Source organism: Rhipicephalus sanguineus, chromosome 1, assembly GCF_013339695.2.
Source record: "Rhipicephalus sanguineus isolate Rsan-2018 chromosome 1, BIME_Rsan_1.4, whole genome shotgun sequence".
In the NCBI taxonomy this organism is placed as follows: domain Eukaryota; kingdom Metazoa; phylum Arthropoda; class Arachnida; order Ixodida; family Ixodidae; genus Rhipicephalus; species Rhipicephalus sanguineus.
This window is the reverse complement of record NC_051176.1, coordinates 108,535,266-108,554,517: the sequence shown is the minus strand read 5'-3', so window position 1 is coordinate 108,554,517 and position 19,252 is coordinate 108,535,266. Positions and strand designations below refer to the sequence as shown.

General features: G+C 48.7%; 1 protein-coding gene across 3 annotated transcripts in view; it reads right to left on the bottom strand.

Moving 5' to 3' along the window:
* LOC119395423 (stomatin) overlaps nucleotides 1–19,252 on the bottom strand; it is a 99,207-nt gene that overhangs the window by 68,659 nt on the left and 11,296 nt on the right. Inside the window, exon 1 of one of the 3 annotated variants that reach the window (XM_037662500.2) lies at nucleotides 14,197–14,704. The exons of the other annotated variants lie outside the window; for them this stretch is intronic. Coding sequence (XP_037518428.1) covers nucleotides 14,197–14,356 — 160 coding nt within the window. The 5' untranslated portion in view covers nucleotides 14,357–14,704. Of the gene's footprint in view, nucleotides 1–14,196; nucleotides 14,705–19,252 lie in introns of those variants that run through there. 3 annotated transcript variants of the gene reach the window in all.

The window sequence follows — 19,252 nt, the reverse complement described above, 5'->3', positions numbered from 1 at the left end:
TTTGTTCCGTATTAAATTCGATGAAACAGGGAGAGAGATGAATTACGGCCGAACAAATACTGGCATGTTGATTATATTCTAATAGTTTTTTTTTTTCTGTAATGGTTACGTTTTATGCCAAGCCACGTTTGATGACAACCCTCACACATCCCAGTATTCCCCTGGTGGCCTCAGCATCCATTAAAGGGACACTAAAGGCAAATAACAATTTATGTCAGAGTGAAAGCCCAATGTATGACAACTTCTAAAACGGCAATATTATCAACAGCAGTGCCCTACTTACCGAGAAATTAAGCTAAATGTATCACATGATGAGCGCCACGAGTGGGACATTTTCGAAGTGATCCCGATGACGTAGGGAAGTCGGCCTACAATAAATCACTAGTAATCAAACTAGCAGCAGTAAAAAAAGAACATTCCGAGCATCAAAAGACGTAATAAAATGCTGTTTGTTCGTTTCCGCTTGATTCATGGAAAACAAAACCTCCGTGGCGTTGCCATGGGGAACGGCGCGCGTGGTTCAAAGGTTCCGTTTTCGCCGAACTGTGCCTCGCCCGTCTCAGTGGTAGTTTCGGGATCGCGTACTGCCGTGCGTGTTTTGCGCGCTCGTGAAAGTCGCTCTGACAGAAAGTTCGACAAAATGCCGCATGCGTGTGATATTGCTAATATTGCCGGATGCCCGAATGGTGCACAACGCCAGTGGTGCAGCAAGGAAACCGGTGTGTCTTTTCACTGGGTGCTGCGGAATGAACCCTTACGCTCGAAGTGGCTTAGTGTCATGCCATTGCGCCAGTATGCTAAACAGTCTGCGTGTGTGCTCGCTGCACTTTCGTACTGAGGATTACGAGACCAACCGCAACTTGGTGACGGCTTTCAATGTGCCCATCCGAGCAAGTCTTTGCCGCAGCGCCGTTGTTGCTACTGTGGGTCCCGCTACTTCCGCTCGGCTGCTACTAGTGTCGGCGGCCGCGCAGTAAAAGCGGGCAACGTTGGGCACGGCAACAGTGACGTATGAGAGTCGTATTTTCAGGCGGGAGATTTGAAGCGCGCTAACGCGATGCGGACCACTAAAAACGTGATTTTATTTCAAAATAAGCACTTCCTTGGCACAAAAGCAGCGCTACGAGGTTTCTGGACCGCTATTTCAGCAATCAACGTCGACTTAATATTTGCCTTTAGTGTCCCTTTAAGAAACTTGCTTGCCACTGCCACAAGGCTTCCCTTTAGGTGCTATGTTGTAAGGAACTCTGTTAAATTGTTATTAATACGGGGGTCAATTCGTAACACGAGTGCATGAGTTGATCCCGCTGCCCACCGACGTATTCCATTTCAGTTTCTGTGCCCCTGAAGAGGAGCAGTCTGAGTGTATTAGGTCAATTGGATGTTAGGCCATTTGCAGAAGAGCTGACCTTGGTACCGCGGCTTTGTGCGGTCTGCGATTCGCGATTCTATACACAAAGGTGTCGCTGCGCTTCTTGAGATGCACGATGTCTCTGTAGCCGCTGCTGACGAACTGCATGATGGACGCTTCTCAGTCCCCGTGCTAAGTGCGGCAATCTCTCCCCCTTCTCACCTTTCAGTCCTATTTCTCCTTTCCACAGTGTATACGTAGCCAACAGGGCGCAGCCTAATCAACCTCCCTTCCTTTCCCTCCTCTCTCTCTCTCTCTCTCTGAAGCGTACTTAGTTTCAAAGTGAAACAACAACAACAACAACAATAATAATAATAATAATAATAATAATAATAATAATAATAATAATAATAATAATAATAATAATAATAATAATAATAATAATAATAATAATAATAATAATAATAATAATAATAATAATAATGTATGCTGTGTGCGGCACATGCAGGTGTTCCGGCATATGAAGCTCGACTGGTCGATTCACTGATATACATTATAATTAAACATGATGGAGCCTCTAAACAAGTTTCTTCGCATGAAGCCAGAGGCTACACGCACCCAGGGTGGTTGTATGCGCTTGCGTGTTAGCCAAGAGCCTGTACACTGGCCGTCTTGGGCGGCCGGTGTACAGGCAGATCGCAATAGTAGCACGCACACGCGGATGAGACCGGCGAGATACGGTCGCTAGAAGCGAGTCAAAACGGGCCGGCGTCACGGGGGCCACGGCTGGGTGGATCCTTGGCTCGGCAGTCAGGCGCGGCGTACACGCACGCGTGCCGCCGCCGCCGCCGCACGATGCCCGCGTGGAAGACAGCGCACGAGGTCGCTCGACGCAAAAGACGGCGCCCACAATCAAGGCTCTATGTTTAGAGCCCGAGCTAGAAGGCAAGCCACGAGTCGAGTCGGGAGACAAATGAGTGCCTTCTCTACCGCTTTGCTGCCACAGAGTTGGTACCAAGAGTCAGGGACCTCGCGGCGTCCTTTCGGTCGAGCACGATGCCTCGCCGCTGGCTGCGCACTGCCACGGGATTATAGTGAATGCGAGGCAGTTCGATTTCATAGGCAGAACGCTTCTGAGAAATTTCTCAGAAATTTTTCAATGTTGCCTGTGTATACGTGCAGGTACACACAAAAAAGCACGCACGAACATGCATAAAGTGTGGTTGAACATCACCCCTCCCCCTACTCCCCCCAAAAAAAGAAAAACACTGGCTACGCTACTAGTGGCAGGAGTAAAATCAAAGTGCCGCGCTGTGTCCCTTTCGTACAGCAAAATCAAAGCGGAACTATCGGCGCCTCGTGTGATAAAGTTAATAATGATAATTTCTGGAGTTTTACGTGCGAAAACCACGGTATGATTATGAGGCACGTCGCAGTGGAGGGCTCCGGAAATTTCTTGTGAAATAGTGTTGATAGTACGCAGGCGCGGAGACGTGTGCACTATAGTAGGCGTGTGTATTATCTTTAGGAATAACGCGCAAGAAATTTAAAAAGACGAAAGAAACAGGATGGGCGCCTCCGTTCTGTGTTCCTTCGTGCTGGCCACAGTGTATCAGCTGAATCGATGCACCAGTACAGTTCTCTAAGCTAAGCTGCGTATTAATAACAATGAAAGTGGCAATTAAGTCGCGAACATGAAGAGAATGAGTTGCATTTAATTGCTGGATTAGTATTTTACACCGAGCAGACCAGAGTATATTCATGAGAAAGGAAAGCACACATGGTCGAAAAAGTCAACTAGTGACATAACTGCATTGTTGCCTGGTAACTGTCCATCAGTTAGTGCAGTATTACGGACAGATGAGTTAGGCATGGCACAACACAGAACAATGCATATACGTTACAGTTCGCATTTGAGCGTTGACTGCATAGAGGTATATATATATCGTAAAATTTTACAGAAATAACTGTGACAGGACGCGCTGAATTTCCTTCCGCCATGACGCTTTCCTTCAAGAAAGCCTCATCAGCCCCACGACCGGGAACACAAATACGGCAGAACCCATCGATCATAGCTGTGTAGCATAGCTGAACTTGTATACGCAAGTATAATAGAACGAAAGGATTCATTTCGCGTGGTCTTCACGGCCGGCCGAGCGCTGATCAGACCACCGACGAAGCAAGCAAAATAGGCTAATAACACTCGAAAGAATCATTACATAAAACAGACCCTGGCTAGGTAAATTTATCTGAATGCGAAATCTGCGACAAAGAAAGAAGAAGCCGAATCTCCATACACACAATGACCACGTATAGCCAAAAATTGACGGGGCGCATCCATGCAGACATGGCGTGCGAAAGCTGCTTGCGCACGGCACCATCGCCACGTGTACTAAAACCACACATGTCTAGCAAAACTCATCGTACGCCAAATGCGTGCTTCTGAAACATCTGTGAGCTTATCTACATATTCACTCGGGAAGTCACTCGCAAAGCAAAGTCAACCTGTCCTGACTTGCTAAAATAAGCCTTCCGGCGATCACGCGACACCTCTCTCTCTCTCTCTCTCTCTCTCTCTCTCGTACGCGCGCGTTATTAGCTAAGGTTAATATAAAAATCGTTTCGCGTAAACAAAAAACAGCTCTGTCCTTTCAAGCCTGTTCGGCATTGTCGGCGTGTATACAGCCATTAATCAAAGGCGGCAGAGAACCTTTCAGCGAAAAGAGTAGATGCCTGCCTTTTGTAGACATAAACGTGCCACAATCAACGACTTATCCCTCGTTTATTTCAAGCTGCGGAAAGCGTAACGGCGACTCGGATGCTTCCTCTGTCGTGATAACGGGCGGGGACGCGTCATACATGCGCTATAAATATAATAATAACCTCCACCGGCACGTACTGTAAACAAACCTCGGGCAGACCTAAACAATGGTTGGCGGCGTCAGCATTAAACAACGAACCTGCATACCTATATTCGGAGCGAACCATCGCGTGTGCAAGATCACGAGACGCGCCACTGGGACCGAAGATGTGGGTGCCGGCAAGCCGACGCGTATAGGCATTTCGTCCGAGCTGTACACATTTCGTCGCGTAAATACTTCGGGGGTCGGAAAGAAATGACGCGCGGCTGGCGTGTCGCTGTGACTTTGCAGCTGTATTCACAAGCACGACAATGTTTTATTAAAGTGCGGATGAGTTTCTGCTAGCTGTACGTGCGTTCTTGAGCTATGTCCTTGCCAAGGCTGCCTTGAGTTCAGACTTGTGCACGTTACGAAAGAAAAGAAGTTGCCAACTATGATTACAGTCCCTTTATTCAGAAGTTAAATTCGTTATAGTTAGCGATTACTGCACCACGAAAATAACTGTGCACTTGCAACAAGGCATTGATCGATCCCGCGTTACTTTCTTCCGTACTTTTGCACAGATGTGGTAAATAGAAGCAGCTGGCCTGGCGCTTTCTGTGCGCCCTCTGCAGCCTTTTACGCAACATTCATATTCCCTAATAACTTTTTTTCAAATTTTTCTTCGGTCGTCGTCTCTAGTTTTCTTGCGAAGACAACAGCAGCGACACGGAGTAAACACGCTAGATGCGAGCACTGCAGGAGGGAAGGGCGGTGCTATAATAGATACGGACACGATGCGCGTAAGATCACGGTTGTTCACTGTCGCGATGCTCTCATTCAGGTAATCTATACGTGCAATGCGGCGTTTCATTGTTTCTGGGGCTCGGAAAAAGACACTGCCAATAGGGATAGCGATAAGCTGGGAAAAAAAAGTCCGTATGTGATTTTCTGGTATTAACGCTATGGAGGCATACATGTTTACTGTGACATAGGTCGGTAAAAAATGTGGAGCTCACTCAGACTCACCCATGGAATATAATATTGCCCTTAGGGCTCACTCAGACTCAGACTCACCAAAATTTTCCTCAACCGGACTCACTCGGACTCAGACTCACTCGATTTTTTCTCAACCGGACTCACTCGGACTCAAACTCACCAAAATATTACTCGCTCGGACTCACTCAGACTCAGACTCACGGCTCGGCCTGAGTCTGAGTGAGTCGACTCATGAGTCATTTAACGTATAATTAACTTTTTCGACCGTAGTGTCAATGCTCTTTAAATAACATCAATATCCCATATAAGTGGTGTTCTACTTGCCGCGTTTTGATCTCATACCTTCAAATACGAGTTATCAATAGTTACAACCAGTAAGGACATTTTTATCGAAAGATATGACTCACGAGATATTTTTATCAAGAACTACCCGTGCAAGATTTTGCCAGAGGGAGGTCAACCCCCACCCCTCCCCCTCTAACCCCTTCCGTAACTTACGCCTCTGATCATAAATATTGAGATGGCGTATGAACGCTAGTGCTTTGAAGTGTGTGTGAGTAGACGTGAGTATAAACGTGAGTCGTCATAACGCTTATAGCAATGCTGAAGTTGAGTAGATGGGACCATAGGTCGGAAAAAAATTTGGCGCTCACTCAGACTCCCTCATGAAATATATTTTGCCCTTCGGGCTCACTCAGACTCACCAACATTTTCCTCATTCGGACTCACTCGGACTCAGAGTCACTGAAATGTTTCTCAACCGGACTCACTCAGACTCAGACTCACGGCTCGATTTGAGTCTGAGTGAGTCGACTGATGAGTGAGTTTGCCGACCTGCCTCAATTTGGCAGTGAACGTCTGGTGGAACGTTAAAAGATAAGGAAACAAACACTTAGCCACACACGAGCTTCACAGCAACGTTTATAGAACGCTGCCTCACAGAACGTGTTGGCAGGGAGCAGGGCCCGTATCCACAATAAAGCCCTTACGCTAAAAAATGTTCGTAACAGAAAAATTTAGCCAATAGCAATACTTTCATTGAACGTGTTATTGGCGAAGGCATCTGGCCAATGGACAACAGCAATTACGAAAAAGAAGCTTTAGAGAGCTGTGGCCTCAGGGCTCATTCAACCGGCTGCTCTCGATTTTCAATGGCTGTTGCGTTCAATGATCGTAGAAAAGGCCCATGTTTCACATATGTAGGACGCAACTGCTTCCGCGGCCGATGTTTGTCTGCGAAGCTCGTTTCGACACCGAAACCATTCTGTGAGCGCAGCAGGTGCTACGTTAAAAGGCTGAGGGGGGGATGCCGAAAAGTTCAACAACCTCAGTCACGTCAACGCACTTTTTCTATAACTACTCCTGTTGTCCCGCTTCTACGTGTCGAATCACGAACCATATCCCAGCTTCCTTAAACTGGTCGGTCGCAGAAGCGATCGAGCGCGGAACTCTATACGCTCGGTTAGACATTCATCAGGATTGCCGGTGTCTGTCAAAATACAGGCAGAGGCTCACGCGGCGTGTTTATTGTGCTGTCGTGCAGGAAGGTTTGTATACGGACGCGTGTCGCTCCACCTGTGAGTGGTCAATTATTACAACTTTTTCTGCCTCAAGTACATACATTGCGCCAGCGCATTATATTGTATCATGGTGAAGATAGTAAAATAGAAAAGAAAGAATTGCATAGTCCATAAAAGTATGTAAAATCGTCTACAGGCTGTCAAATATTCGTCATTGTTTCTTTGGCGGTCTATTCCAGTCAAGGAAGGCTGTTACTGCCCTTGTGATAGTGCGCCTGCACTGGACTGTGGTGCGACAAAGCGCTCAACAATGTCAAGGTCAATCAATCCACTTGCACTTTAAACAGCGCCGGATTGCTATTGGCTTCTGCGCCGGCACCTAGTATACTGATGCAAAACGTGTGCCAACCTAATAATAAGAATTGTCGGGGTGTTACACCTCAAAAACACGATATGATTATGAGAGACGCCGTAGTGGAGGTCTCCGGAAATTTCGACCACCTGGGGCTCTTTAACGTGCACCTAAATCTAAGTACACGGGCTAGAACATTTCGCCGCCATCGAAATGCGGCCGCTGCAGCCGGGATTCGATACCGCGGCCTTCGGGTCAGCAGCAAGAAACATGTGCCAACCTTAAACAAGAAAGAAAAAAATACTAAAGAAGCCGGTGTGCCTTAGCAAATTATGGTTTCTGTGACCGATTTCTGGCAATTTAGGTGAAACTGCTTTCTGGCGGCTAAACTCCAGGTCGTCGCCCGGATATTTTGTAAGAAAAAAAAAAGATAACGAACAAAAAGCGAGAGAGATATATAGGGCTTAGACGTCAACGACTAACGTTTACGCCTGTGGGGCTGTAAGGAGAAGGTACTGCGATGAGTGAATCCGTGAACACAAGTACCACGAAAATAGACGAGGGGAAGCCAGGAATAACAGCAGAGAATGGCGTGGTTGTAATGCACGCTCTATGCAATCGAAGGGAATATCTGAAGTGGAGCCGGTACCGGCTGATCATATAGCATCCGAGTCGCACGCTCACACAAGGTTACGCCTTCCCTCCAGCCACACGCAACGTACGAGTATACACGTTTACACGAAATACGGCGATGCAGCGCTTACGTTTGGAATACTTGCAGCACCGTATAAGTAAATCGTAGACGTAATTTCGAAAAGAGCGAAAATTCGGCCTTGTTTGTGCGACACACGGTAAAGCGCGAAGAACGCACGGATAGAGGGCATGTGTCGATGTCTCCCTCCTCTCTGTCCGTGCGGTATTCGCGGTTTACGACGTATACAGTGGGGATGGAAAGAAACGCGAACATGCGGCATCTACATTATCTGCTGTTTCGCACCTATTTTCAATCGGCTGTAGCCTGGATAGTGATACAGAGCCACCAGAGTCATCCATGATACAATCGAGAACCATCTAGCACCTTTTAATTGCCACTAAGGCCAGAGCGGGATGAAAATGGCGCGCCGCGCTGTTCGCGTTTCTTTCCATCCCCCCTGTACTTTCGACGTGGAAGCGCCCCACGTCTGCCGCAAAGTTAATCTATTTGAGAGTATATTCGTGACGCAATGGCTTTAACGTGGATTGCTCTGTTCTGGGAATACCCGCCACGGTGGTCTAGTGGTTATGGTGCTCCAGTGCTGACCTGCAGGTCGCGGGATCTAATCCCGACCGCGGAGGCCGCATTTTCGATGGGGACGAAAATGCTAGAGGCCCGTGTACTTATATTTTGGTGACGAAGAGTAAAACAGCGCTTAGGACGGGACGAGAAGAAGACGCAGACACGGCGCTGAACTATGCCTGTGTCCTCATCTCGTCCCGTCTTAAGCGCGGTTTTATTCTTCTTCATCTAGTATGCACCAACCAGCCTAATGAAGCGCACTGCTTAGATTTAAGTGCACGTTAAAGGACCCCAGGTGGTCGAAACTGCCGGAGCCCTCCTCCACTACGGCGTCTCTCATAATCATATCGTGGTTTTGAGACGTTAAACCCCAACAATTATTATCTGTTATAGGAATTAGAATGGTTGATGGCGGCAATGCGATCAGATTCGCAATTCATTCATGCATGCGAAGTTTTCCGTATGCCGTCGAAAGCGGTTCTGCGCCGCGAAAAGCGATCGCGATTAAGCACTTGGCACTATACAAGCACTGAACGTCCGATCTTTGTTGCTTCGTTTTGTGTACTCGGCATTGATCTCTACTCCAACTAATGGAATGGACGTGTCAGTAATTAGTGGCCAAATTCACAAGGCTTCTCAATCGTGTTATTCGCCCTTGGCTGGTAGTGTTCGCTAATAATATATTCACAGTGGCCTAAAGTTTGCTGTTACGAACAATTCGAGCGAATGAGGGTCTTCGTGAATTTTCAGCTTGCTACATACTATAGCTTCCAAGCTCTGGCCATTTCATACTTGGACGTGCTGATGACACCTCGTGCTGTCGTGCGCTGCACAAGTGTCTGTGCACTAAACGGACAGTTAGTGACATTTCTTCCGAGCGCATCGATTCATGCAGTGCTTGCGCCTACAGCAAACTAGAAGAAATAAATGCGCGTTTAAGCAACACTCACAAGTTCTCATAGCGGTCTCACCGCCAAGCCTGCGCGGTTTCACAAGGACGCGGCTACGCGCAGAGATGCAAAGGAAATTCCAGAAGACCGCCACAAAGCACACCAGGAGCAGCAACACCAGCATCTATAGAGCTGCGGCTCTCTTGTGTTTTCGAATGACGCCGCGCACTGTGCTCCTTCCAAGATGTGTACGCCCACCTCCTTCACTGAACATCGACGTAATATGCGGGTTCGCCGTGTTTACACTATGTTTAGCAACGCTGCAGCACGCCAGTCGCACCCCCCGGAACGCTTTCAGTATTTTTGCTTTCTGATGATGTTCGAGAGAACGGCAGTCGTATATGCGGCAAGCCCAAGGCCGACCTTACATACGCCCAGATTGGCCCAGGCACACGCCGTAGCCGCGGGGCAACACGCGATCGTGTTTGCTCAGCAGGAACCATCGGATGGTGGGTCGATCACCACGACTCTTTACGCGACTTGCGCGGCAGGACAAAACATGCCTGACTGACCCCATGCTCATCACTCCATTCTATCTATACTTATCTTACGCCGAGCACACGAGCTCGCGTGATATAAAGACGAGACTATTACAGAGTCGACCAAAAACTGTAACGAGAAAAGGCAGTGCACTTTCGCTGCCGCGTGATTGACTGATTGATTTACTGATCAAACTGAGTGAGAGATTTGTTAGATTTGACGTCCCATGGAAGTTGGCAAATAAGTTCCGCGGTAGACCGCAAGATGTGATAAGGTTCATTAACTGGAGAACAATAAGATAAATAAGATAAAAGTTCCCTTGCAGGTTCGTGCACCAAACGTGTGCATGACAATTTTTCTATTTCATCGACATTGAGTTTATGAGAGAGGTAGCACCTGAGGGCTAATTGGCCTATTGATTCCTCATACAAGGTCACGTAATTCATTACACCAAGGGTGGAAATTACGCTCTATACGTCCATTGCCATGAGTGTGAGTGTAGTGGCGCTGGCTTACACTCCTACGCAAGCTTAATCGGCAGAGTATCACATGTATGATTTGTCTGCGTTCTCTTACTTTACCTCGACATTTATGGCTTAAAGTTAAGTAAACGGCGACTTTCTCTTAGGCCCTCCTTGGCTTGGCACACCGTACGTGGATGAGCATATGCATGACCTTATCCATCCATGTACAGTGTGGTTTAACACGGTTGAAACTGAGGAAGAGCACCGCTCAATTTCCATGCTCAATTTCCAACGTGCGCATGAAGCTTGACACTTAAGCGCCCATCGAAGTGTGGTCCCCGCGGCTGGGAATCGAGCCTTAGACCTCGTCGCAGTCTCTTAGCCACTGTGACGGGTTATGTCGTGTGAATGCTCCAATACTAGAGAGAGCGGCACTATCAAGTCTCCTACCCTGCACAGAAGGAAGGAGATAAAAAGTGTTGAAAAGAGAAATAGTAAATTTTTCCTTTATACCACACTTAAAAATGAAAGGGGAGAGGGGGGGGGGGCACTTTAACTGTATATGACACTGTAGCCTACACTGTGTAGGCATACATGACGCAGCAATTCAAAACGTATTACGAAACTGCGCTTGGACTTGAGGAACGTGTATGACTTCGTTTACTTTTGCTTGCATTTTTTAGGTACAGTTTAGAACGGAACTATGCAGTATTTTCGTGTGCATGGTGAAGCGAAAGGAAGGTGCCTGCAATATTCATATTTAATACAACAATGCATGAAGTAAATCTTAACGAGCTCACACTACTGCAAAACGGACTGCTTGTTTTATAGTATACAGATACAGGCTATATGCTAGCCCTCCTCCCCCCCCTTATTACCTTGGCCTGCTTGTTTGCTATCCAAACAGTATAAGCCTAGCAATTTCAAAACAGGGGCTAAGCAGCCTGAATTAACGCAGTACCGTTTGTCCCACGATAGCGCACGCCCACATGAGTCGCGAACTGAGCTCATCACTGGCAAGATGAGAATTACGGTCGAGATAGCGATTCCATTACTTTTTTTTTTTTTTTCGTGCCTGGGTCAATTGCACCAACGCTCGTTCCACCTGCATTGTCGCTGAGATACGTCAATCGAGACGAGTAGGTGATAAGAAAGCAATAATATCCGGGGTCTTACGTGCCAAAACCGCGATATGATTATGAGGCACGCCGTAGTGGAGGGCTCCGGAAATTTCGGACACCTGGTGTTCTTTAACGTGCACTGACATCGCGCAGTACACGGGCCTCTAGCATTTCGCCTCCATCGAAATGCGACCGCCGCAGTCGGCATCGAGCCCGCGAGCTTCTGTTTAGCAGACGAATACCGTAACCGCTGTACCACCGCGGCGGACGGTGATACGAAAGTAATAGAACTGATCGAATGGGATCTCCATACCGCTAGCCACGAGAATATGTTTTAGTTGCGAAGCACCTTATGCCCTCGGGCTGTCGGCGTCTCCTGTCGTCGTCGCCCGTCACAGTAAAGCAAGTGGTAAATAAGACGGCGCGTTCGCTCACGAAAAGCTCGCGAGAACGCGCGCTCGCTCGCGAGAGACAACGCTACGTGCGCTTCTCCGAGTGGCAAATAAGACGGCGTGTTGGCTCAGGAAAAGCTGCATGTTTCTGCAATGGACGCTGTCTGCGATGGGCGCTGCACGCTGTCTGTAGCAATGAGAAGACGCTGTCTTCTCATTGCCATTGACGTGTCCCTATGGGAAACGCCGGTGCTTCGCACCTCCCCAGGTTTCACGTTAGCGGAGCTGTCTTGTATAGTACAGCAAGGGGTTGGAAAGTCAAGTGAGGGTGAGGAGGAGGGAAGAGAGGAGGGCAACGCCACCAGCTCCGCCGCTTTCTTAGCCTTCGCACTACTAGTACGTAGCTTCTCCAATTTTTTAATTGGTATGTATCGACATTTTATGTCTAAAAAAGCGTCAAATTAAGAACTAAGAAATCCTATCTCTAAGCAACTTGAAAAAAAGAAAGTAATATTGCTATTCCTTGTACGTAACTCGACTAATGGTGAATAGCGCCTTAGCTGAGGGGTGACGGCACTTAGTAGACTTTTTTGACAACATTTAATGGGCATCGCGAACCACGTGCCGGTATAATTCAGCGATTTCGTCAACTCGATTCGATTTCTTTGCTTGTCACCGATCGCTAACAACCCACCGTTAACGGTGCTGACGTAATAATAGCGCCGCTCGGGCAACTGACGAGCAAGCAGAAGACAAAAAAGAGGAAGAATTGGTAAAGAACCGTTACATTACACCTGTTCTGCATACTTCAGTGGGTACACGGCGGCCGGTATAATTTAGCGATTCACCTCTTTTCATTTTCTTTCTTTGTTACCAGTCGCAGTTCACGGCCAGTCGACCCAGTGATAACGTAAGAGGGGGGGGGGGATGTTGCTCGCATAGACGCAGCTCATGAAGCGTGACTGACATCATCATATAACATCAACTTAAAATATCAAAACTTTTTTTTTCGTTTTTCGTAGCTCAGGGTGCTTGACGACGTCATGAAGGGTTATACTTGTAACGGATGACGTCTGAGTTCACTATCTCGAATTTTTTTCTCTGGCCTGCCGCAGGCGAACTGCTTCGTCCCCAACACGAGGTAATGGGAGGCTAAAAAGAGCAGAAAAACGAATCAAGGCGGCACGAAGAGAGACGGAGCGTTGCGAGGAAAAGACGCATTGATCACGGCAACGTCACTCTCAGCAGCTTTGGAGCGTTGTCTGCAAGGCCACGTGCTCGCACGTAGGGACAGACAAGAAAGGACAATCGCGAGGCCAACAAGAAGAGAACTGACAGCGGGCGATATGCATGCGTGTATGTACAAACACGGGGATAGCGCGCATGGGAAGATCGCGTGAAAGACGAGCGGCTGTAGAATGTGTGATTCATAGAGGGTGGGAAGAAGGATGTCGCCAGTTTCTGTGGGGCGGATGGCCGTAAACAAGTTCGAGCAGCTAGACGACAACCGCCGCGCTTCGCCCGCACGCTGGGGTCCCACGCCTGGACCGCCCGCCCGACAGCGGGCCTGCGAAGGCGGCTCCTCGGCGCGACTTTTGCTTTTTTTTTTAACGGTTTCCTTTCAATTTGCCATGCACCGACACGGTGGGTCCTGGCTAGTTCGACCGGTTCCTTCGTCGCCGGCACGCTAGATTGCGGCGTTGGGAGGCCCACTTTAAGAAACGCCGAAATCGTGCGTGCCGGCGTGCACCACTCGTGTCTAACGTGCAGACACGCACTACAGCCTGTTTCGCGCTCTGTAGCGAAAGAGTTACAGTGAGAGAGGGAAACGGGATTGCATGCAAGTTTGCAGGCTTTCGTGTCCTCCTTTGTACGAGAATCTGCGACTATCATGAATAACACGCTTCATGAGCACGTTGCTTGTCGCAGTGCACTGCCCCATCTCCCTAGAAAGAGGTATTACATGCAGCCACATACATTTTCGCATTCCACGCCGGTGCAGCAGTCACGTGTAAAAGGACACAAACACGTGGATCGTAGGACAACACGAAACTACGCTGTTCAAACGCTCGAGGACGGCGCAACAAGTGCAAGAAGCAGACGGCAGCACAAGTGCACGCACCCGCAAATTTACAAGTGCAGAAGGTGCGCTTTCATTTTTCTCTCCTTATTTTTCCGCCGGGTACACGTGTGCACAGGGGACCAACCTGGGGTATGCACGCAGCAGTTATAAAACAACATGACATGGGACGGCTTCCAAGTTCTACGTCGGCAGAGCGTCGTCATAGCCGTCGTAGACGACGTCGTCTATGAATAGTCACTGCAGATGGGAGGTCGCGAAGGGAGTTTCCTTGCTAGACGCGTGAGCCCAGACACGCTGGGGGCCGGCCGGAATCAAAACAGAGCCCATTCGCTTGAAAAATAATATTCGGGCGGTTGGTGTCCACTCACCCTCGGTGCGGTATCCCGTGTTGTGCTCCTTATCCATGTCGCCGGCCTCCAGTATGCCCTCGCTCGACGTCGCACGGTACTCTGATAGCAGATGCGAAGCACCTTCGCGGGAGCTTGCTCTGCCCCCTCTAACGCCGACTCCGGTGCCCTCTTGTGACATGGAGACCGCTGATTCGCTACCTCTTTTCTATTTGTGCCTTTTTCTCTTCAAACAGTAGTCGCACAACGAGGGAGGCGGGAGTAACGAGGCTTTTGTTTTACTGCGCGCGCGCTCCTCTATCTCGGCGTCATGCGGTGCAAGCTCGCGTCTGTTTTTGCACAAGCGCCAACAGCTCCGCAGCCACCACCCGCCGCTTGCCGAAGAGTCCTCAGGGGAGAGAGAGAGCGGGCGAGCATGACGGGATAGAGCGAGCGACGCAGGATGCATTGGGCGCGACGTTAGAGTGGAAGCGGGCGAGAAAAAAAAAAAAAAATCTACTACGCGCCGGCAGCGGCCACGACCGAGCCTTCGGAAGACCGACCGAGCCCTTTTCCCGCTCTCTCTTTTGTCCTACGTCACTTCCTTCGATGTACCGAGACACAAGTCGGCTCTTTTGGCTATTTAGCGCGCGCGCGGACCTCCTCACTCTCCTACAAGCCACGCTCTCGCTTCAAATTTGCCCCTGGCCACCGAAGCCGTAAAGTCGCAGCTACGGTCGCGAGTGGCTTCGTCGCCGCTTACATCCTCCTCCACCTCCTCGTCTTTTTTTATATAACGATTATGACCTGTCACCCGCGCTTTGGGCCTCCTCTTTACTGCTCCCTTCTCTCTAGACGCAATATATGTTTTTGTTGCGCCTTTGGTTGGTTGACCTCGGCGTTGTTTTGATTCCCTCCGCCACCTCAATAAGCGCGCGCGGCGGTGGTTGGTCGGCCGCAGCCGGCTCCGACCAAAGCACGTGCGCGACGGCGCGCGCAGGCACTTGTTGCGCGTCTTGCCAGTCTTGCTCCTCGCTGGCCAACTGCGCCTCCTCGCAGCCGGAGAGTGAGAAAGTAGAAACGTACGAAGGAACGATTCAGAGAAAAAAATAACCTGGAGCTGCAGCCCAGAGCCACCAGAGCTTTGTCGCGCCGCGAACTGCCGCGCAAGAACGCGTGGCGTCTATGTTCCGCACGTGCAGTGGTCTTTCACTCTCAAAGATTTCTGAATGTGTTGCGACAAATGAAGGCACGGATTCTTGAAATAGGCTGCGAGAAGCGAACTGTGACACACAGCTAGGTTAGCAGTTACGTCGAAGATGCTCATAAGAACCGAAAAGTCAACGTGGTAGTTGATACTCCTTTCGATGTTCGTGATGCAGTACTAGAGGTTTTGATGCACGTCGCGAGGCCACATTACAAGATGTGAGACAGCGATGTCGATTCAAACGACCTTTGGTGGAATATATTGTTATTAGGAGCGAAGCTCCTTAGGCCCGCACTCCTAGGCGCCGTCGAATTTCCCTTAAGCATCGATTTAGGTTGCCGGTGATTTAAGAGGAAATGTTCAGGCCTTGAGCGGTTTGGTTCTAGCGCACCAGAAATTCAAGGTTTAAACAAATAAGCTCTGTGCACAACTGGTTATAATGGTCGTCTTCACTTTCACCACCTTTATCGTGGATTGTGAAATGACAACCATCATTCTAGCGCACTACGGGCTCTTTGTCGAAGGTAGTAGCAGACAGTCTCCCGACCCGGCTCCGGCGCAAAAAGACAATGAAACACTGCGCGCGCCGAACGCCGCGTGCGGCGTTCCGTCACCGCTGTCGAAGGTCCCCGCCGCATCACCGCTCGCACCCCTCTCCCACCTGTCCCCCTCTCCCTGCTCTGCGCGCGCCGCACACTCACTCGCAAAGTCGTTCCCGCCTACGAGCGCAGCAGACGCTCTCCCCACCCTATCGCCTTCATGAAAGCCAGCAGCGAGATCAGGCGCATAGTCGTTTGCGTCCCATTTCTAAGGAGCTTCGCTCATCGGTTGTATTCTACACGGAACAACTGCTAGTTTTATTATCGAAACATATGGAAACACCGCAAAGAAAGAAGAACAAGCGGGCTAGTGACTGTCTCCTAAAATCGACCCCACGCCCACCAGCTTGAAGAACAGAGAAAAAAATATGAAAGAGAAGAAGAAGATGAGGAAAGAAAAAAAAGAGAGAGAGAGGAAGAGAGATCGTAGCACGTCACACGCAGAGAACGGGCATACAGACGAGACTCCTCGAGACTTTAGTCCAGTCTTTTGCAGTGGTTGATGAGAATTCCATGCACAGTCTTGCGAGCCCCCTACATAGTTGATGCACTACAGAAGGAGGTTTGTCCCTTCTTCTATGTCCGCGTCTTGTTGGCGCTGTTTTTCGAATATGTTCAAGAGCTATACTAAACTACACAAGACTATGCTATGCTTTACTCTCTCCCCTCCTTTCCCTCCTCGTCACCCTCAGTTCCCTTTCCCACCGCCTTCGTATACTATAATGCACAAGGTTATGCTATGCTTTACTCTCTCCCATCCTCCTTTCTCTCCCCCTCCTCCTCACTTCTCTTTCACCCCCTTGCTATACTACGCTATACAAGACCATGCTATGCTCTCCTAGCAAGCCTGGATAGCAGAGTGGTTACGATGCTCGCTTTCAGGTGGTGGGTACGCAGGTTTAAATCCCGCCTCGTCAAGAAATTTTTAACAGCGAAGCTGTTTAAGCTAGCCGTAATTTGTGCGGCCTGCGGGTATGCGCCGTGCGGCCCACGCGAAAACTATCATTATCATATACTGGTATGTGCCAGAGAAACTGGGTGAATCCCACTGCTCACCACTGGTCCACTAAAGTGAAGAAGAAAACTATCGTCATCAAACGGGTATGTGCCACAGATTCTGGTAGGTGGCACTACCGGAATAAACCCCTAGGTGTAGCCTCGGCCGAACCTAGCTAATACCAAGTTCAACCTAGCCACACCAAGTTTAACCTTGATATAGCCAAGTTCAACCTCGATATAGCCACGCTCAACCTAGCCACGCCAAGCTTAACCTCGATATAGTCAACTTCTACCGAGTTCAACCTAGCTACAAACAAGTTCTGCGCGAGCTTCTGTCTCTGGAGTTTGGACATCCATGTCGTGTCTATGACTGTCTGTGGTTTAACTCGAACATCTATGCTCTGAGAATCAACGTACAAACAACCTAGCATCACTTAGCTAAAGCCTAGCAACGACCTATAAGCAACCTAGAAACGGGGTTGCCGTTGGTGGCTACTTTGCGGCAAATTGGCTGCTTTACGACCCCGTCTGGCGACAGGTTGGCTCCATGGCTACTTTCTGGCTACTCTTGAACTTCCGTTTTGGCGCATTAAGTTGCCATTTTTCTTAATATTGCCCCGCCACGGTGGTCTAGTGGTTATGGCGCTCGGCTGCTGACCCGAAGGTCGCGGGATCGAATCCCGGCCGCGGCGGCTGCATTTTTGATGGAGGCGAAACTGCTTGAGGCCCGTGTACTTAGATTTAGGCGCACGTTAAAGAAACCCGGGTGGTCGAAATTTCCGGAGCCCTCCACTGCGTCGTCCCTCATAATAATATCGTGGTTTTGGGACGTTAAACCCAATATAATATTATTATTATTATTATTATTATTATTATTATTATTATTATTATTATTATTATTATTATTATTATTATTATTATTCTATGCAAAATAAACTGTTTTTGAGCTTTTCTGTCGTGTCAGCCGATGTGTGGGCGCGTCCGCGCATCGGCTGAGACGACAGAAAAGCTTAAAAACAGTTTATTTTACGTGGAAATGGCAGAAAGTTGGTGCGCATCGAGGCATCCCAACGCGACGCGCGGCGCGCCGGCAAATACGGAGTGGCGAAGTTGCGTGCATGTTCGCAAGGGCGCGGCTAGCATGCATCTCACTCTGCCGGCTATCTACGCTGATACTATGCGCAAGTTTCTAATTCTGATGCGCAGCGCACTTTTTCGTGTTTGCTTCACAAAAAACAGACATACTCAACGCGATAAAGCTGGGCTTTTCATCTCAAACCAATTTCAATGTCTGAAGCCTGACTGGTATTACGTAAACTCTCGGTTTCAAGGAAAAATTGCTTCAACGTTTAACGTCCCTAGTTATTTGCTGGCTCGAATGTTCCGAAACTATGCTCTGTATCTGGCAAGAAATCTATTATATTACCACGAGCATGGGATCAGGTTGTGAGATCGGTTTCATTGCTGGCCGGCGTGTATGTATACCACTGTGTAACAGATAAGAGAACGAATAAGAAGTGGAAAAAGACGATGAAGTCGTGTTCCAAGGGATCGTTTCAGTCCGACTTCTTGGTGTTGTGACAGACAGAGGTTCTGTGCTATCCACTATAACGTGACAATATTCTACATACACTATATGTAGGCGCACTGACTTTATTATAACTTATTCATATATTTCAACTTACCAGCGACTTGAAAACCGAGCAAGAGGGAAAATATTGTGTTCTTATTTCTATGGTCTTGCTTATTCAAAATAGTATTCTTTTAAAAAAATGGCTACTCGTAATGCCACGTCTGTTCTATTTGGCTACAAATTTGGCGATAAAATTAAATTGCATGGCTATTTTGGCTCCTTTTGGCTTGAGTTCTGGCTCTTTTTCGAATCCACCCAAGGGCAACCCTGCCTAGAAACAACCTGCATCACCTACTTAACAATGCTTCGCACCACCGTTTGCCCAATGACACTCCGGAGCAGTTCGTGTGGTTACATAACGGTCTGCGACGTACCACAACCGGGGGTTACGAATTTCCGGCGTCATCATCATAAATCCTCGCTGTGCTCGAGCAGCACTTCGCGGGACGCAGTCACTGAAAGAAAACATTACCAGGCTCTTTGGAGCGTCCAGCCTGTTGGTGAAGTGTTTTTGGCCGAGATGCGTTGAAGTATAGCTATCGCTCGACTCCAAAGCAACGACGCTATTCCTGCGAAAGGTACGGCAGAAGTTACGCATGAGCTCTCCTTGGACTCGTGCTTTCCATAAACCATGGCTGTTCCCCATGGCTATAACTTTCC